Raw genomic sequence first — 21,118 nt, forward strand, 5'->3', positions numbered from 1 at the left:
ATATAAATATATATATTTATTTATATAAATCTTATATATATATAAATATATATATTTATTTATATATATATATATATATATATATAAATCTTATATATATAAATATATATATTTATTTATATATATATATATATATATATAAGATTTTTATATATATAAATAATAATAACGTAATCTATATAAGACCTGTTAATTACAATATGAAATGCATGAAATTATGTAACCTGCTACCTAAAAAAACTAAATATATTGTGACATTTCCCACAAAGCTATCACCGGACCAGTCACACTGACTTTCTTATTTTAACTTTCTTTTGACTCTGACATGTACTCACACACCAGTATGAAGAATTACACATGTTGAGTGCCTTTGAATTCACTTTAACTGAAAGAAGTTCATCTCTTTGTATCCTGAGGTCCTCTGCCGTCTGGACACTAAGAAGAAGGGAGCACCCAGGCACAAAGACGGACTGGAAACACCCACAATTACCATGTGAAAGAAGGGGTGTGTGTGTGTGCGTGTGTGCGCGTGTGTGTGTGTGTGTGTGTGTGAACCCCTCATTAAGATGTTGTGTGTCTGCTGCATGAGCTACATGCAGGCAGACAAAGAGTGAGCAGCCGCTCCGTAGTTGGAAGGTAGGCTGCCACAACCTCAGCATCAGTCTCCTGCCGGGCTCAGAGAGGAGGGGGAGGGGAACTCTCAGATCATATTAGCCACCACAACATGTTGCAGTGGATTCAAGCTATAAAGAGAGCAAACAGTGGTGTCCGTATCTAAATCGTCTTTTAGACTTAGTTTGTTATCATTACATCTGAGTTACAGAGATGGAAGGCCGTTCTGCAGTTTCACCTCCTGAATTTAAGTTTTAAAGCTGCAATCATATTCCCAAATCCAAACAAAGACCATAACCAGAAGTGCTTGATTTGCACAAACTAAAATAAAATAAAAGTTTTATGTTTAGGTGCAGTATTGTTTTCATTCTAAAGCAGTATATAGCTTTTACTGGCCACTTGGGGGCAGCAGAACTAACTTAAAACACAACACTGATCTATCACCTTTTATAAATAACAGTTTCCTATTTACTCACACACTGACACAAGGAGCAACTTGAGCTTTCATGTTGACTCATGTTTCTGTCCACCTGACCAATGTAAGTGCTAAATGCTAATGATGCTTGCTAGCTAGGCGCTGGGCAGGTCGTGCACAGTGGGTTTATCAGAGCTGTTTGGATGCCTGCTGCAGCTGAAACCTAAACGATGAAGTTGTAAGCTGGTTAACCAAAAGCGTAAGCTAAGAGATGCTAAAATAATAATACAACGATGGGATGATATATACCTATGAGTGATTCCAGCCATGTGCAGTCGTTTGATCCATTGTTTATATGAACATATCGATTAGTGCAGCTTTAATGTTGTTTGTCATGGTTGTCGCATGCACAGTGCTGCAGTAAATCCTTCCTTCATGAAGGTTGTAATGTTTTAGACGGGTGTTGATTCAACTGTAGGATCAATTTGTAATTCTTACTTTGTAACACATGAGATGCACAAACTGGAGATACAGAATCTTGCAGCAAAATACAACATTTCAGCCCCTTCTATAGCCTTCTTCATCATCCACTGATGTGACCAGAGAGAGCATCAGAGATGTAAAGAGGAGGAGGAGGAGGAGGAGGAGGAGGAGGGTGGTTAGGGGAGGGGCTGAGAGAGGGAGAAAGAGAGGGGAAGAGGCGGACACTCAGCGGCAGCAGGTTTGTGAGAGCAGCAGAACAGAGGAGGAGGAGGACGAAGAAGGAAGGAGGAGGAGGAATCAGAGCGAGAGAAACAGTGTGGCTGCAGTCAAGAGGGACACAAACGCAGAGAGAGAGCGAGAGAGGAGGAGACGCAGAGAGAAGAGAAGGTAAGAAGGCCTTTGTTACCCGTGTGAACACGGTGTATCTGATGCGCTGATATCCATCCAGTGTGTGTTTTCCTTTTCTTGCTCTGTCTGCCAGCTGACGGCACGCTGTATGTGGGGAGAGCAGAGCGCTGTAGCACTGCAGAGGGATGCAGAGATGGAGGAGAGAGAAAGAGGGAGGGAGGGAGGGGAGGGATGGTGGGCCGGCATTATGCTCCACAGACATGAGGAAGTAGGAATAGAGAGAAAGAGAGGAGGGGAAACGGAGGGGAATAAACATCTCCCTGTGCTTTGCTGTGTAGCAGTGAGGGGTGGGGGTACGGGGATTGGGGAGGGGGTGGTGCATTTGAGTGACAGTGTGGAAGAGTGTGGCAGCTGTCAACATCAGTAGTTTTCCCTCCATGTTGGAGATGATAGAAGTTTCTGTCGGACCACACCCAGCCTCTGAGAGAGTGTGTGTGTGTGTGTGTGTGTGTGTGTGTGTGTGTGTGTGTGTGTGTGTGTGTGTGTGTGTGTGTGTGTGTGTGTGTGTGTGTGTAAGGCATGTTGGATGCCAAACATGCTTAGCGTTGCCTCCATTATTGTCAGGGCAGTGGATTAGCTGTGTGTGAACGATGTTCATTCTTGAGGCAGTGAGGAGTCGAGCTAAGACACTCGATCATGTACTGTCCAAGATGTTGTCACTGTGTGTGTGTGTGTGTGTGTGTGTGTGTGTGTGTGTGTGTGTGTGTGTGTGTGTGTGTGTGTGTGTGTGTCAGTACATGCATGTGGAGAAATGCTTTAGTACACAAGGCTGCAGTGCCAAATACTCATCCCGCCTTCTGCTCCCTGCACGTATATCTGACATGTATGGATCTGCTCCTCTTCGCCGTTTGGTGACTGATACAGAAATAATATCCTCCTCCATATTGTAAAAGCATGTCGCTCCGTCAGGAGCAGGGTCGACCCATCGTCATCTGGCAAAGTGAAACAGTCTCTGAGATGCAGCCTGCCTGCGAACGGCTTGATTTGAGCATTTGTTGTTCTAGCGTCTCGATGCCAAAGCGTTTTCTCAGCATTGTAGACGATGCATTTTAATAAAGAGATGTTCTAACTGAGGGGGTGTCTCTGGTGATCCCTGCGCCCTCACAGGCTTCACGATAACCCTTCCAGATGGCACATTTGGTGTGGTAGCATCTTTTCGATTGAGGGCTGCCGAGGCATATTCTTGCAGAACATAAACAATGCCCTCTAAACGAAGCCCTCTAGCAGCCGTAGTATAATGGGAGTCAGATGATCGTGTAACAGAGCGACAACAACATATTTGAGACCGCTGCTCTTTCTAAACCATGTTTATCATGTTAGTTTAGCCAAACGTGATAAATACATATTAAAATAGCTACCTGACTAGTTTTTCATTCACTCTCAACGTGTAGTTATTTATGTATTAATACAATCCTAATTAATCTTGCAACATACTCGGGAACAAGTACCTGAATGACTCATTTCAAACATTCTCCAATGTGAGGATGTGCTACCTTTTAATTATATGTTATATAGTTGTAAATTGAATATCATTGAAGTTGGACATTTTCCGCAATTGTCTGACATTTTTGCGTATAAAATGAATCCATGAATTGCACAGATTAAGGATGAAAAACAATGTTTAGTTGAGAAAAAAGGAACACCCACACACTTGCTCAGCATACAGCAGCGGCTGCTCTGTAGTATCTTCAGAAGCTGTTCTGGCTCAGGTCTTACTGGATGAAGCATCAAAGGGATTTTGGAAGAACCTGATGAAACTCTTGGCAGTGTGTTGAGCGCTGTGAGGGCCGACCGATGCTCTGCTAAAGCTGCTGACGTCACGCCACCTCCAGAGCTCGTGGATAAAAAGCAGGAGAATAAAGCGCGTGCGAGTGGGACAAAGGAAAAGATGAATCGGGGACAACAAGACCGTGAATAGAAACAGATTTCACTTATTTAACACGGGATCATGTTGTTATTGCGGTGACGGTGACGGCTGATCCGTCGGCATTTTAAGCTAAATGTGTCTAGATGAACGTTATATGACGAAGGCTGTTATCTGATCAGCTGACTTCTTCTGACCTCACCGAGGCTCCATCGTGTTTGCGTGATCTGCAGCTAAGCTCTTAACTAGATTTGAACTGAAAATGTCATTTTGTTTTTTTTTTGCTGGGATGAAATGCAGAAAGTGTGTTTGTGTCTATTTATGGATCAGTGACGTTTTGGTGATCTGATGTTTGTAGTGATCGCAGGAGTGTGGTGCTTTCTGAAGGCCCGTGTGAGCCAGGAGCATCTGGTCAAAGTTTAAATAAAAGGTACAAAACTCAAAATACATTTTGAATTGCACTCCCGTAATATTGTTGGACTCATGATGGACAGTCTAAAACAGAGCGTGCAGCACAATCAACAGTTTTGTCAAATATATATTCCACACATTCTTCTTTCTTGTCAAAACCTGGTGACTACATTACCCAAAATGCAACTCTACCACCAGCAGTTTGGTCCTAGATTTGCCTCAAGCAGAGATGAGCAGCGCACGTCTGTCTAACTCCACTCCACACATGCAGCAGTACTCCCCAAGACCTGTAAGCAGACTTTGTGTAAAATTGAATATGAATCTATGTGGAGCTTTTGCGTGGATTTGAACTTTGGTGAATGTTGGTGCACAAATGTGTGTTGCTGATTAACTTTATGGGAACAGACATCTGCAGAGTCCAAGAGAGAGGATAATGGCAGATGAAGGCGTCCATCAAATTACAAATGCAGATTTTAAAACTTAAAACTTTGCATTAATGAAATCAACATTTTTTTTTCCCCCAAATGAAAAGAGTCACTCACTATTACCCTCCGTCCATCCCCGTCTTCCTCTGGTCCCAGGCCCCCCCCATGGGACCCACTCAGAAGTGCTCCCACAATGCCTCTCTCTGATGACATCACCACGTCAGTGTAAGCTCAGAGGATGATGTCATTCTCCCAAGACTGGTAGCTGACTGGACTGCTGCGGAGGGAGATGTAATCAACAACTCTTTAGGTTGTTTTAAACGCTGCCATTTCTAAACGCATCCAACTGACGTTTGAATATTCAGAGCTAAACATGAATTAACATTATTTTCTCTTCAGTAGCTTTTGTTTTCTCCAAATCATCCCAAGTCATCAGAAGCTCAGAGACCTACAGTCCTTTACAGAGTCATATAAATACATACATATACTTGTAAAGGGTTTCTTTACTGAAGACGGTCGTTGGTGACATAAGTGAATATTGATACACAGAGTGAAGCAGAGACGCTGTATGATAATGTTTCTCCTGCTCTCTGAGTTAAATATAGTGAGGTTATGTGGAGAAAATCCCAACTGACACACTTGAGAATAAAGAGAATGTCTCTTGTTTGTTCATCCCACTGATTCTCCTGACAGAACAAAGGCAAGAAAGAAGTGCTGCCTCCCTCCTCATCTTCTCCTCATCTTCTCCTCATCCTCTCCTCATCCCTCTCTCTGGCTCTGTAACATCCTCTGTTCATTATTCATGAGCTCATTGCTGTCTAGTTATTCTCATTATGTACCGTCAAAGTACACGGATACGTTTCAGAAGTACTTAGGGCCAAGCAGGAGGGCCAAAAAGTGCAATCTTGCAATATATAGACACGAGAGTCAAATGTAGACTGACGTACTTTAGCTTTCTCACCAGCGAGCTTAAAAAGATGCATAATAAGTGCAACCTTTTTGCCTTGAAGCTGCCATGTTTGGAGGAATTTCTGACTTCACCCCCCCACCCCCACCCCCGATCCCGTCACCCATCTCGATGAACTGTGCGGGATAACCTGACCGACCTGCACAGCTGCTTCACATGAGCTCCAAAATAAAGCAGTTGTTTCCCGCCCTGTTCGTGTCCTGGCCATTTGCCAGTATCTGTATCTTGTATCTGATCATCTTACCGTCTGCGTGTTGCTGACTGTAAGATGCTTTCACGCCACTGCTACACGCCTGTTTCTCCCGTCTGCACATTAATCATAGCTTGTAATATTTGAAGCGTTCACAAGCCGGTTTAGTGTTGCATTTCTGCTTTTCATTCAGATGGCGATGATAGGGTCAGTTGTTAGCCTCACGGTCTCTTCCTGTAACAACCAGTCTGTGTTTCCACATGGATTTGATATGTTCCTGCAGTAACTGCTCACAAAGTGCCACTAAACACTACAAATCTACAGTTGTGTACTGATATAGGATGCATCCTCATGGCACATGTACATCCCTGCACTGAATGCATCCCTTATAAGGCTTGTGTTTATTTTACAAAGCCGCTGAGCGCATCACTGCGAGACAGGTTAAGCCTCTTTTCTTAACAGTCTGAGATACAATTTGCCAATATTTCACCAGAGTAAATACATCAATGTAATAAGTAGATGTCATATCTTTGAAAAATGATCTACTGTTAGTTAACTACTTATTCAATACATGCTTCCCGACGCGACCACAGTCAGACACGTTAATGCTCTTTGGTGCAGCTTTGCTGCGTTGTTTTGAGTTTGCTGCATTTCTCTGTTTTGCTGCCGTTGTGTTACGGGATCATAGCGGGATATGATGGAGTCTGTGCTTTATGTTATTGACTTGTGCTCCCAGCGGCAGGAAGTATGGAGAGTATTGAGTGGAGTGACAGGGATATTGATCGGTAGGGGCTGCAATAATCCAGCAGTACTTCAGCCGACTGTATCTTTAAGTTCCTCTTAGATCTGCCACATGTGCAGATGCATGAGGAAAGTGATTGTACAGTGTATGCTGCAAAATAAAATGTAATTTAGTCCATTATGAAGACTTAAAAGGATTTTCTGAGGATGCAACTATGAAGTGTACTGTATACTGTAATGTACTGTAATGTAGTTGCATGTGAGAGAGCATACATCCTATAGATTAATCAGATGTTAGTTATACAAGAGTTCAGTTTGTCATATCGCTGAGTGACGCAGTGCTTTAGTTATTTCCAGGTTTATAACAAATGTCATTTAGAGGTTCTGTTCAGGTTTCAAATGAAGCTTTGAATCTGTCATTTTCTATGACTTCAACACCCTGTTTTCTTTTTTTAAATCATATTGCATTAGATTGCAGCCTAACCGCCCGATAACACAGGAGCAAACTGTTTTACAACAATATATGAATCTATATAATATAAGCAACACATATGAATAACATTTTAGCATCTATTTTATAATAGATTCTGTGCTTTGCATCTCTCTGGAGGAATTGGAAACGTTTGGAGCACACACACGTCAGAAACAATCCTACGCAGCCGCCGCTGGAATAATATTAGTGTAGCCTCATCTTTATCTGCGACTGTACAGAAATGCCCCGTTAAACAGAACGAAAAGACACGCACAGCATTCTAACGTTATGAATTAATCTTCAACGCCGCCGCTTGTTACAGGCGTAGTTATTGCATAGAGGTTTGTGCCAGATGATCCCACTCTGCTCTCTTACACACCAACACAAAGCTCACGGGGCCCGGTTACACTCGCTGTGATTAATAGTACCAGCAGTGGCTGTTTATCTTACTGGTGCGTCTCTATGATGCCATCAGACTCGCACGTACACACCTAACGTTCACAGAAGAGGTTACCGCACTGCAAATGGAAAGAAATGCATCCTGGATTTACTGCATGAAGCCTACAAGGAGATGATATACGACTGTAATTACACACAAACACCAATACCCTTCCATTTTCCTTTTGCTATTTACGAGAACATCCTCTTAGAAAACCGAAAGCATCCGTATGGAGATGTTGGTAATAATTCCTCTCTCTCTCTCCTCCCTGCAGGTTTCCTCCGCTCCTCACCTCACTGACCCATGAAAGAAGCCATGCCGGTCCTCACAGCAGGAGCGGGTGAGATGACTTGGCACAGACGCTCAACACATACTGTCCCATACTGCTCGAAGCTTGCTGTGCTCCATCTGTTCATGTTAATTACTGTTGTTTCTTATTCCTCTGCTCTGTAGGGCTACATGAAACGTTGGCCCTGCTGACCTCTCAGCTGCGGCCCGATGCCAATCACAAAGAGGACATGGTCTTCCTCAAAGACGTCTTCAGTGAGAGGAGCTTGGGATACCTCATGAAGGTGAGGAAGTGTTAATGTTATAGACATGTAGATGTAAGAAGCAGCTGTGTACAGTTGCATTTACGTACACAATTGTAGAACATGTGGATTGTATAAAGAGAGTCTGAAAGAGTCTTCATGTGTTTGTGTTGCAGATTCATGAGAAGTTGAGACAGTATGAGAGACAGAGTCCAATACCGGTCCTTCACAGTGCCTCTTCTCTGGCAGAAGATGTAAGTTCATCACACACACACACACACACACACACACACACACCCTAAATTACTTTTCCACCTGGGCACAGCAGTCAGTCACAATGAGTTAGCTCCGACCGAGAAGCAATGTAGGTATCAAAAGTGAATTTTAATGTTCTCAAAGTGCTGAATCATCCTGAAGCGCATCTAATGAAACTCCATATCCTGCTGCTCTCTCGCTCTCACCAGTTACCAGCGGGGGGAAACTGCTGACCTTAGCCACTACTTATCTTACTCTGTGTGCGTGTCTGTTGTGTATCTATCTGCATTTATTCTACGGTAAACTGCAGCGTGCATTATAAATGCGCAGGCGCGGGTTCAAACCAGGTCAGGGCTCATGTGTGTTTTGTGATTGGCAGGTGGCAGAGGAGCTGCAGAGCGGACCGATGAGCACCGAGGAGAAGGAGCTGCTGCTCCTGCTGACGTCACCTCATCTCAAGGTGCACACGAGAGACAAGTAGCACTAGTGGATATTATTGCAGCCATTTTCTTTGCCCAGAAATTCATCTCTTGAGCTGTTTGCAGAAATCAGGCTCTGAGTGCAGCTCAGCATCAGCACCGTATTCTCAGCACGTCTGTCTTCTCTCCCATCAGGCCGTTCTCTCGGTGCATGACACCGTCGCACAGAAGAACTTCGATCCCGTGCTACCGCCGCTGCCGGATGATTTTGAGGATGAGCTGGAGGAAGAGTCTGTGAAGATTGTCCGGCTAGTGAAGAACAAAGAACCTCTGGTGAGCTGTGAAGGTTGAGCGTGGAGAGGTAGATGTAAGAGGAAGAGATTAAGGGACTTTTCTGTTAATGATCTTGTCTGATCTGATCTCCAGGGAGCCACCATCAGGCGGGATGAAGCCACTGGGGTGGTGATCGTGGCTCGGATCATGAGAGGAGGAGCAGCTGACCGAAGCGGTAAATTGTTTCCAACCCGAGGAACTGCTCATGTTAAATATACATTTTTGGTCATTTTTTGCTATTGCTGAATATTTAAAGAAATAGAAAAGACTCGTAAAAAAAAAAAGAAGGGATAATATGCAAAAAAAAGTTCCCGCATTGCAGAGAGCCAGGACGTTGCAGTAATGTAGCAAAGCCCTCAGGAAGATGAGCTACCAGGTCGCTGCTCAGGAGGCTCCTCGTCTTAAAACCAGTGTGACAGCATGTGCCTTCTTGCAACCATTGAAAAGGACTTTAACTGACGCAAAGAAAAACCATATGTGTGTGGGACAACAAGTCAAAAGCTCACGGTGTAATGACGGTGAGAGACATGCAGCAGGAGGAGAATAATGAAAGGGAGTGCGGTTGTTGTTGTTGCAGCCCAAAGCTCTCCACGAGTCCCCAGAGAATCAATCGCACAATATAGACTCAGCAAAGATCCTTTCATGGGCGTTACCATGGAAATATCAACCGCATGCAGGTGTATGTGTGTCTGTTAGCATTGGAAAAATGCATGCTGGGAAAGTAAACCAATCAGTGGTTTGCATCCATTAATCATTTATGTCTTCCTGCGTTTTCTCGCTGCGTCAAGCGATGGGGAAGCTCTCGTCAGTGTGGAGACAGAAGCTGTCGAGAGAGTTAGAATCTTTGTAAATGCATACATTATACGAGTATTGATTAGCCAATAGCGTGTCTGCTGTGTGCGTCTCACGCCCCCGAGGGGAACGCGTAGCGATCTGACTTCTCTCAGGTTTGATTTCATTGTTGTGGCTGCAGCTAAGTAGATCGCAGCCGATGACAGACGTGGCTCGCGTCTGTGGATCTGATGTTAAGAAGCCCCAGAGAAGACTCTTTTATTGTCTTCGATGTTTCTGCAAGGCTCCGGCCGTCTTCATACTTCATACTCTCGTCCTCACAGGTTTGGTGCATGTGGGAGATGAACTCAGGGAGGTCAACGGAGTCTCTGTGATCCACAAAAGGCCTGATGAGATCAGTCAGCTGCTGGTGAGGCCGACTGTACATTTAAAGAAAAGCTGGTATTAGATTGGCAAGTGGAAATGATACTAGGTACAAAAATGTATTTCCTGATTAACCATGTATACATTTGTAATTCTATAACAATATAATGAAATTTAGCCAATTTTTTGCACTTTTAAGCAATTTTATATTCAAAAGAATACAATAAGTAATTAATTATTATAAAAGATGCATCAAAACATTGAAATCAGGACTTTTTCAATCCAAATTGCTTGTTTTCAAGATAGTTTTGGTGTATTTTATGCCATCACCATTAATTAAGAGAATTTCTATAGCTAACAGGATCATATAGTTATTATGAATTGTTTTGCCCTCGATAATCATGTAGTGGAAATCTGAAATCATGAAAGCCCTATTTTACGCCCAATAAAAATATAAAACGGAACTTTTTCAACTATTAGTTGTTACTACATGGCAGTAAATTAAACAGATTCATTTAGTTGCACGATATAAAAAGTTTCTTTAGGATGAAAGAGGAAATGCTCTGCGCGTACGGATAAGCAGTGTTAAATACTGTATCGTGATGAGTAATTATAAACTCAAAAGAGTCTTTAGGATCCCGATAGAAGGAAATCATCACCCAACATGTTCTGTCCATCTTTGATCTATTTATTATTAAAAGTCAAATCCACCTCCTGGAGCCTTTCGAGTGAAGTATACTTTAATTTGAGTGTGCAGTCACACTCCTCTTTCCCTTTCTCTGTCTATTTGTGATCTAGTCCCAGTCCCAGGGCTCCATCACTCTAAAGATAATCCCTGCCATCAAAGAAGAGGACCGCCTGAAGGACAGCAAGGTGAGATGGAGCCTGAGTGACAGCGTGACCGCTGAGAGGAAACAGTGGAGGAGGGTTGACGGGGGAAATCATTTAAATTCAAAGCCATTGATTAAAAACATTCTCATCTTTTTACCTTTTAATCAAACGAGTCAGGTTAACAGCTTCATGTTTATTCACAATACTAAATATGTTGCTTCTGGTTTTTGATTCCAGGTGTACATGAGAGCCTTGTTTGACTACATCCCACTGGAAGACAAAGCGACGCCGTGCCAAGAAGCGGGACTTCCCTTCAAGCGGGGAGACATCCTGCAGGTCGTGACGCAAGACGACCACACGTGGTGGCAGGCCAAGCGTGTGGGAGACAGCAACCTGCGGGCCGGACTCATCCCGTCCAAACTGTTCCAGGAGAGGTGAGAGCACCCCCCCGAGGAGACGGGTGTCACATCATGTGTCTGGTGTAAAGAGATCAGGACTGTACGCTTCATGTGTTCCACTTTGAAGGGTCAACTATGATTAGATGGAGCATCAAAGCAGTGTGGAAAATAAATAAATCGAATCACGGCCTTGAATAGGCCGCATGCTGATACTGTTAGTGTCATAATCCGTCGGTAAGATGATCTCAGCTGGCTGGGAGATCCCTGCCAAACACCGCAGCGTCTGTTGGATTAATAAATAGAGTTTAAACACAGAGAAAGACGCAGGTCAAAGTGCTAACCCGGCTCGGAAAAGCCTACATGCTGGGTTTTGTAGGTTAGATGGATGTTTAGGATGAAATAACATATTTCTGCTGAACTAACAACAACACAAGCAGCATAAGCTTCGGTCTGGTTAGTAACGGACAACACGTCGTCATGGATGGATTACTGAAGCGGCCGCACACAGCCTCTGCGCGAAGTGACTGCAAATATTTATCGTTGGAAAGTCACTAAAATGGCCGCGAAGGGATGTAAACAGAACACAGATAGATGGAGACGACACCAAAGACAAACTAAACGATTGTATTTTTAGTAGTTCTTTAGTGTCTCTCAGTTTCCTCTTATGTAGGAGCGGCGGGGGACCTTTTACATATTTGAGTCCAGGCTCATAATCTGTCCATCAGTGTTCCTCTCTCTTTCATGTTCAAATCTTTTGTTCCACCTTTCTAACATCCCCTCCTCACCTTTTTGCTTACTGTGTATTTCTGACCTGATGATTCTCTTCCTGCCTCCATCCTCTCCGGCTCTTTGTTCTGCTGCACATTTCTCCAGGCGACTGGCCTACAGGACGAAAATGGGCACACTCCCGAATCCAAAATCCCCTAAAAAGCCTGTCTGTAAGTTTCTGCTTCCCAGGACTCCACTGCATCCTCAGCATTATTTCATCATCACAGTTTACTACCTGCATCTCTCACTATCAGCTCTCCTTCCTCTCCACTAATGTACTCGGTCACTGTCATTATAGGACAATTACATCTCCGCTGGATAAATGCAGAATGTTTTCGTTGACTTCTATTGACCTTTTGTGCTGGTAATTGGCATTCTCAGAGGCATTAGTATTCGTTGTCTGTCCTCTCCATGCTGCTGTGTAGAAAGCGTTTTTAAAAAGGGGTGAGAGAGTTGGAGGGGCACAGACTGAGGGAGAGATCACAGATATGAATTAATCTCTTTCATGTTCGTCCATCTGGCCAGCGAGCAGCTTAAGTCGAACCAGACAAGCGTTACAAGCTGCGGCCACTGAGAAACAAAGCCTCAACAATACATTACACGTCTCACTTTCTCACTTGATACTATAGCGGCGGCGTGTAAACCGCCAGGTGAGTGTGTAATGTGAGTGGTGGCTCTTCGTGGCACGTAAGCTGCAAGCGATCCGATTAGGCCTGAGCCAAGGGGAGACAACAAGAGCTTAGCAGCATGGCAGCTAGCCCTGCTACGCCACGCAGCAGCGAGCCTGCGGGGACTCTTCGGTCTCGGCCTCCCTCCACGCTCCTCCAGCTCTCTGATTAATTCCCCTAAATCCCAGCGGGGGCTCTTTACCCCTCTTCTCTGTGACGTCATTGACGGCGGCGATAAATCTCTTCAAATGTTAAATCCTCATCTCATAAATTTCCAAATCTCGTTCTCTTATCTGCAACGTTTAGCTTTCCCCGTTGTAATGTTTTACACTCTGTGTCTCCTTGTTGCAAACTGTATCAGATGACCAAGGATGTGATAAAGGTGGGTACATGTGCAGCAACACACATGATCCATCACACACACACACACACACACACACACACACACACACACACACACACACACACACACACACATAGTAAAATGTTCACAGAGGCCTCAAACCTTCAGAGTGTGTGTGTGCGTGTGTGTGTGTGTGTGCTAGTAGGGTGCCCATTTGGGATTTCTACTGCTTCCAGCTTAATGCCTCCCCTCCTGTTGTTAGTGCACCAGACTAGAATAGAGATTCTGTGCCGTGCGTGTGCGTGTGCGTGTGCGTGTGTGTGTGTGTGTGTGTGTTGTACCAGGTGATGTGCAGACAGAACAGCATCCCCGAAGACTTTAGCCCAACCAAGCAGAGGTTGTTAAAGATAACAATAGCTCATCTTTTCTTTTGCGTCATCCTCTGTCCCTATTTTCTTTTGTTCTGTTTCCCTTCATCTTTTATTCTGCTGCAGTTCCAGCTGTTGTTATCTCTAAAAACAATGCATATCGCCAAACAATAGTTTAGATGAAAGGACAGAATTCAGAGTAATTGCATATTTGTAGGTTTTATATTTGAGACTGTGTGTGTGTGTGTGTGTGTGTGTGTGTGTGTGTGTGTGTGTGTGTGTGTGTGTGTGTGTGTGTGTGTGTGTGTGTGACAGAGACTTGGCTCACAGCTGGCTCCTTTCCAGATGAAGGAGAGTCATCTCTCTCTCTCTCTCTCCTCTCGTTATGTCAAATCTTTTCATCTCTTCTTCGTTGGTGGCCGTTGCCTCCAACAACGTTCCTTCATTATCTCTTGGCTGCCCGTCCACTCTCGCCTCCTGCTGTCTGCCTGCCTGCTGCCTGTCTGCCCCGCCTGCCCTCTCCAGCGCCCCCATGACCCGCCCCCCTCTTTAACTCTTCCACCTCCCCCCTACTCCTTAACTCTTCCAGGTCTCTTACCCTGTGCTTACCCCCTCTTTCCCTGCTTGCCTCCCTACAGAGGACTGTGACTGTGAGGGCTATTTCAATGGACAGTACATAGGTGAGAGCGTGCACAACTTTCTCCACCTCCTTCTCCCTATCTGCTCTTTGCCTGCTGCGGCCTGGCTGTGCGCTGGTTCCCTGGGTGCTTCTGGGCGGGGGTCAAAACGACTGCTTGTGTAGGGTTGACCTGTCTGGGGCCGGGGGTTGAGGGATAAGAGGAAGATTTAGAAGGGTCAAGAGACGGGGTCAAAGACGATGCCAGAGGAGGAAGATGGATGGGGGTATCCATATTTATTTGGGGGAAGATGTGTGCAGATGTAGAAAACACTTTACAAATGTTTGTGTCAAACGTGAAAGAAAAGTATGTCGGTAGTATCAGGGATGCATTACAGTGTCGGACATCACAGGAGCAAAACAAACTTAGACTGTTACGTTCTAAACCAAGCGATGATGCATTTGATTGGTTCAGAATCTGTGCTGCTTTATGAGTCTATCATTTTCTAATTATTTCTTAGCTTTCCTGAAAATAATTGTCTTTTGGTGCAACTAGTAGAGTAAAGAGCGACTCTTCATTTGTACACTTAGTACAATAAATTCCAAATAATTGCTCGCATAAAGAGTCTTTTAGTCGGGTGCACAGCATGAATATGAATATTCACTTCGGTTGAAGAGGAGCTGTTTGTCAAGATAATTTGATTTCTCATAAACTCTTCTTCTTTTTTACTCTTATTGCGTTTATACATGTTATTCAGGCATTTTATGTTGCACTAAGATGCTTTAAATTCAAATCAGAGCGGAGGGAATACATTATTCCCCTTTATCCTCAACCCCTCTCTTGCCTTCCACCGGCCTCCCCTCCCTCACCCTCCTTCAGACCCCCATTTACCCCCCCCCCCCCCCACACATCCTGTGAACTGCTGGAATGGTGATGAGCACAAGGAGCGATCTAAACACACCTTCTCCCTGTTACAAAAAAATACATAATTCAAAAAGTATTTGTACTTCCCATCATGCACTCTGCTTGGAGCTGTAAAACTCTCACCTCCATCCCTCCGCTCACCCCCTCCGCCCTTCCCCTCCCCCTCCACCTTGCAGTGTTTGGATCCTCCTAAACCCCTCTCCCTCCCGCCCTGCATCTAACTAACTGTCCCTGCTGCTGTAGCCAGTGCACTGCTCCCCCCCCCCCCCCCCCCCCCCCATGAGGGCCCTGCTGCGTTGGACGCATTGCACACTCAACCAGGCACGTTTGCTGCTCGTTCACCCTGTGTGGAGGTGTGAGGCTGGGTTGTGTGATGCTCTAACGCCAGTTATAGTCTCTCCTAAGTGTAAAGCAGTGGCGCCCTCCTGTGGCCAGGTGTTTTCCTGGGAATTTTATTCAGGTACAGTGCCCGGCTCATTCCCTCAGGTACACACCACTGACGGGGGATACAGACAGTCCTGGCCATGGGAGACCCTGATCCGCAGGCACTCTCTGCTACTGACGTGGTGTTTCCCAGGGCCAGGCTGTCCTGTCTGTCCTGCCTCAGCACTGTAGCCTCGTTCAGAGCAGCATGCCTTGTTTGGACCGTAATGTTGGAAAACTGTGTCTATTTTGATCTGTTTTCAACTGCTGAAAGTGTTTTGATCAATTTTTGTAAGAATGCATTTAAAGGAATATTTCACCCATAACATGATCATTTGTATACTCAGCCTGTTGCTTTGAATTCTCGTTTTACCGCATGCCTCCACGGTGAGCGAAGAACCAAAGAAACGGAGAAATCCTTGATGAATTGAAGTAATTGGGGCGACGTTTAATCAAAACATTGTTTACAAACTCTCACACAACTCGTGCAGCATCATCGTATGCTCACTACTCCAAAACAATCGCTAAAACCTTATTATTTAAAACCCTTCTTGCACAGGTGTGAAGAGTTTCAAGGGTGTGGGAAGTACTGAGCACACGACTGCAAGTCAGCTTTTATTTGAATCTTTAGTGTGACTGCAGCTGCCCTTACAAAGTCCAAACTGTAAATACTGTTAATGGAGTTGTGTGAGCGTCTGTTTTAATATAGTTTAAACTTCAGTTACTCTCCTGGTTCACCGAGGACGCATGCTAGTGGTCGTTCTGTGGGAGAAGTATTCCTTTAAGGAATGCTTTCTGCTTCACCTAACGCGTTTACTATTAGCTGCATGTGATTTTGTATTTGAAGCATGACGTATACTTGGCTCCAAGTTCAGCTAATATCTCACACTATCAAGTATCTACACTTCAGATAAGAGTGAGCTATTTCCATCCCTGTGCACGATTAACAAAGGTTTTTTTAATGCATGATTATTAATGGGTTGGTCTTTGGGTTTGCTCACTGCACTTATCTAATAACTTTATTTTTAAACGCACAAAGATTGTATCTGCATCCTGGTAGTGTACTCAGGTTATCTAATCATGTGTAAGTAAGTTCCTGACATCTGACAAAAGACTTTTCTTTCTGCCCCTCCCTCCTTCCTCCCGCTGTAGCTGGATTACGGAGGAGTTTCCGGCTGAGTCGTAAGGACAGACAAGGGTCCTCTGGAGAGGGCTCTGACCCTGGAGACAGCGACTACATGACTTATGAAGAGGTGACCCGCTACCAGCAGAGGCCCAACGAGAGGCCCCGCCTGGTGGTTCTTATCGGTGAGACTATGAGGCACAAACGCTCTCATGTGATGAGGGTGACACCATGTGGCTCAAAGCATGTGTTGCATCCTACTGATGACCCAGTTCTTGCAGCTTTTTCAACACAATGATGCATGTGAAGGCGATTATTTACTATTTTCTCTCCTTTAAAACACACAACCTTGCAAAGGATCTCTTGGAGCTCGAATCAATGAACTCAAACAGCGGGTGATTGCTGAAAACCCTCACCGCTTCGCAGTGGCTGTACCACGTGAGTCACCAATTACACACTCACCGTGCTAATGAATGAACCCACGATGCACTTCACACACGAGTAAATTCCTCTCGTGTGTTCCCCGCAGATACCACCAGGCCCAAGAAGCCTCACGAGAAGGAGGGTGTGGAGTACCACTTTGTCACCAAACAGCAATTTGATGCAGATGCTTTAAACAACAAGTATGTTTGAAAATAAGCGATGAAAGATATTGTCATAAACTAAATAAAAACAATATCCTTTATCATTTTTTTTAATTGAACTAAAACAATATTGCCTTTAAGGGGGGGTCATCTGTCGTGATATTGAAGCACAAGCGTTGAACAGACTTGACATTCCAGGAGATGGCGCTATGACGCAATGAATCCCTTCTGTTTTTCACACGCAGTCTAATCTTGCAGAATTAAATATCAAGAACATGATTTATATATTGCAGCAGATAAAATGCCATTTAAGCCGCTCCTAATGTCAACCAACCGGAGACATTACACATGGACCTTTCAATTCCCTGCAGACGGTAAAGTTTTGTCGTTTCTCCGCAGGTTCATAGAGCACGGGGAATACAAGGAGAACCAGTATGGCACAAGTATAGAGGCTATCCGCTCTGTGCAGGCCAAGAATAAGATGTGTGTAGTGGATGTGCAGCCTGAGGTAAGCGTCACGTTACATCCACTGAGCACTTCTTGTTTAATATACATCCACATGTCATGGGCTGCAGAGCCTGCAGGCTGCAGCAGTTTGAGGAGTGCAGTCGCATCAGATGTGCTCACTATGTGAAGTGTCAGATGCATCACTGTTGACTCTCTATCGTGTCTGATTTGTGTCCCGTTTGCTCTATTGTACGTAAATCCTCCATCACTGCAGGCCCTGAAGAGGCTGCGGACAGCAGAGTTCAAGCCCTATGTAATATTTGTCAAACCTCGAGTTCCTGAGAGCAGACGTCGCCGCAGCGCTGCCACTTCACCAGGAGGGGGAGAGCATGGCCGCGTCACAGTGAGTCCTACATTTTCTCTTGGCAATATCAGATGTATCCCAATTCAGTGGCTCAGAAAGAGTAAATATAGCTTTTGCAGGTTTAAAAAAGTCCCTAATCCATTTAAAGCCGTCAGATGATTCAGATGTGTCGGCCAAGTTTAGTTAAACATACGATGAGTTTGACTCCAGTTTTAGGTTTCTCTCAATACACAGAACAAGTTACAGGAAGATAGAAATGGAGATACAGCTAAAAATAAATAAATACAGCAACAATTACCAACAACATACAAAGTCTAATACAGTAAGCTGATAATATTTACATACTTTTGCTTAAGTAAGGTCTTTAATTGCTTTTTCTTAAGTGAAATATCTGAATACCTTTAAACATGACCAGCTTTACCCGTCTCACCTTCTGTATACAATCACAGGACGATGACCTCCAAGAGATGCGTCAGTCTGCCGTTCAGATCGATCAGCAGTACGGGCACCTGGTGGACCGGGTCCTGATCAAGGAGGACTCAGCCAGTGCCTGTGCAGAACTGCGAGGCATCTTGGAAAGGCTGGAGCGAGAGTCCTTCTGGGTGCCTCTCAACTGGGTGCGGACCTAAACCCCCTGCATCCTTACAGAAGAACTTCACAGCCAGCCCAACCAAATCCTGCACCGGTCCTCTCCTCATGAGCTGATCCCCTTCACCCTCCCCAACAGCCCTGCTGGCCAGCCTTGGGAGTCTGCTGAACTCCGACTGACGCAGGGCTGGTCAGACATAAACTGAGGCACCTAAGGGATGATGTCAGAGGAACACCTCGTTGTCGGGGTGTTGCAGCAGATCGACTGTCTGTCTGTCACTGCAAGTAATATTTATTCAGGTTTGGCTTTCATTTATTAATTGACTTCAAAAGACAGAAAGGAACAGATGCAAGTTTGTAACTTTAGAAGCGTTTTATTCCTCACACTGTCACAACAGCGAGGCAGGTTTGGGATCCAACTCAGAGGATTGCTCAGTCAGCTTTATTGTGACTCTTGTTGGAGTACCTTTAGTAGCATGGGGGTTTTTTGTTTTTTTTAGGTTTACAAAAAAGGCCAATTGCAGAATGCTTCCTGTTAATTCTTACTGCATCCTGTACAGTATAACACACTCATACATTCAGCAGAACAGGAGAAATTGATAAATAAGTGAATGCCATTTGAAACTAATGTGTTCCTTTTGCTAAATATCATTTCCACACTGACGGGAATTAAAATGATATCCAAATGGAACGTGAGAATTTTATTTTCTACAAAAAGTTAGTTTTTAGGAAACGCATGAAAACTGATTTAGTGTCAGATGTAAATATTGTAAATGTTAACTCCTCGTGTGCCGACGAAAGATCTCGTAGCACTTCAATGCAACATGTTTACCTTTGATCCCTGGGAGCCCACATCTGTTTGTGTGTAGAATAATGCCGTGCACAGTGTGCGTGTGGATGGATGTCACAGTGTATGTTCACGTACAGTTCATTTGCACATATCTGTATTGTTTTTAACTACAGAAGAAGAAGAAGAAGTAGAGGCGGGTAGATGTCTGTTTTCTTTGATATCAAAAAACTGTCGAAACATTTGTCGATATCAGCAAATATTTTTGATTGAGTAATATTTTAATTTAGTCATCAAGCAAAAATGCCAAACGTTCCCTAGTTACAGCTTCTCTATTGCAAGTCATCTGCTGGTAAACTGGAAGTGTTAGTCGGACAAAACAAGCAGTTTGAAGACATCACATTGGGTTTTAAGAAGACTAACAGACATCTCACGATTATAACTAGTGAAAATGCATCCCTATTACACATTAAAGGCATGACAGTGAGATGATTTGTTCCTTTGCATTAGTGGCAACATACTTTACATTTAGGTTAAAGGACCGTCTTAAAATGGTGACCTGTACATTGAAAGAGTTTGTGGTCACAGTGAAAGTCGTCCCTTTGTTCTCTACTTGTTGTGAAAACATCCCTTCCTAATATTCTGTGTAAAAATGTATTCAAAAGTTTAGCGCCAACTCAAGTGGGTTTGTTCTTTTGTGGTACAGAATTATCCCTTTTTGTTGCTGCAGCTCAGCCAGGGGGGGCTGGCCAAACAAAAACAGGGAAGTTTGTACCAAAAAAACACTTTTCTAGTTCACTCAGAAGCCTTTCATTCGCTTCAGCTGAACCTAAGAAGTCAACTTTACACAGAACAAGAATGGTCTCCCAGCAGTTATTACTGAAATCACTTTAGGAAAAGAGATTTTACTGCCTGCGTGTAGAGGACAAATGATTAGATGATTGATCCACGTCCACTCTGACATCTTTATCGTTTGTGGTTAAAATGAAGCAGCTTCCAGATCCCGTCTTTCTTTTTCAAAGATGCAAAGTTCTCTTCGTGTTCTGTATGAACCCAGAATGTTGAGTTTGTAACGTGACCTGTACAAAGTGCCATAATAAAAAGTTAGCCGAGTCAAATCTTTGGTCTTTCATAAGAATTCCTCTTTCCTCTAATATCTTAATGTCAAAATGTTTAATGTGTGTTTATCTCTCAGCTGTTCCAAATGTCGGCTCGTGTCCTCAAGAGCACGTCACATCTCCATGAGCGTTGTTTTCCAGGTGGTCTGCTCTGGGGACAGATTACTGTCACGGTGACAGATTAGACGAAAACAAAAGTCGAATCTGTTAAACTGAATACAATTAAAAGGTATATCATCATGTTGCTTTCTACCCTACTACATTCCAGAGGGAAATGTTGTACTTAGTTAGATTTAAAAAGCTTATAAAATATGCTTTGTTAGTAATTAAGCTCCAACAGTATATACAAGTACAACACAAGATATTTGAAGACGTCACCTGAGACTATTTTCTATTCATTAGACCAAACAGATTAATGATTATTTAATAGTGTTAGTTGAACCCCTCATGTATATTATCATCCCATCTCATAAAAATCATTACAATTATCCCTTGAGCAGAAGTATGAAGTCCATGCATCACAAGAGCCGTCAGTGATGTAATACAGGACGATAAGAGTTCACGTTATAAAAAGATAACATAGCTGTTGTCATTAAGATAATAACATATTGCATTTTAACATTTTCCTGTAATAAAAACCTTGCACTA

The 21,118-nt window shown here is 43.8% G+C and overlaps 1 protein-coding gene across 2 annotated transcripts; it reads left to right on the forward strand.

The window, feature by feature from the left end:
• The first annotated feature begins 1,779 nt into the window (after positions 1-1,779).
• Positions 1,780-20,470, forward strand: mpp3a (MAGUK p55 scaffold protein 3a). 2 transcript variants are annotated; one of them, XM_029437845.1, is made up of 20 exons: positions 1,780-1,897; positions 7,702-7,767; positions 7,881-7,999; positions 8,134-8,211; positions 8,592-8,672; positions 8,827-8,964; positions 9,058-9,139; positions 10,080-10,165; positions 10,918-10,992; positions 11,188-11,384; positions 12,222-12,286; positions 13,146-13,166; positions 14,134-14,175; positions 15,431-15,496; positions 16,612-16,767; positions 16,940-17,020; positions 17,112-17,205; positions 17,566-17,674; positions 17,888-18,016; positions 18,427-20,470. In XM_029437845.1, the coding sequence occupies exons 2-20, from the start codon at positions 7,731-7,733 to the stop codon at positions 18,604-18,606; spliced, it is 1,836 nt and encodes a 611-aa protein (XP_029293705.1). In that variant the 5' UTR covers positions 1,780-1,897; positions 7,702-7,730; the 3' UTR covers positions 18,607-20,470. The 2 variants fall into 2 exon arrangements, with proteins under 2 accessions (XP_029293705.1, XP_029293706.1); XM_029437846.1 differs by lacking the exon at positions 15,431-15,496.
• Positions 20,471-21,118: the final 648 nt, after the last annotated feature.

Source organism: Cottoperca gobio, chromosome 8, assembly GCF_900634415.1.
Source record: "Cottoperca gobio chromosome 8, fCotGob3.1, whole genome shotgun sequence".
NCBI lineage: Eukaryota > Metazoa > Chordata > Actinopteri > Perciformes > Bovichtidae > Cottoperca > Cottoperca gobio.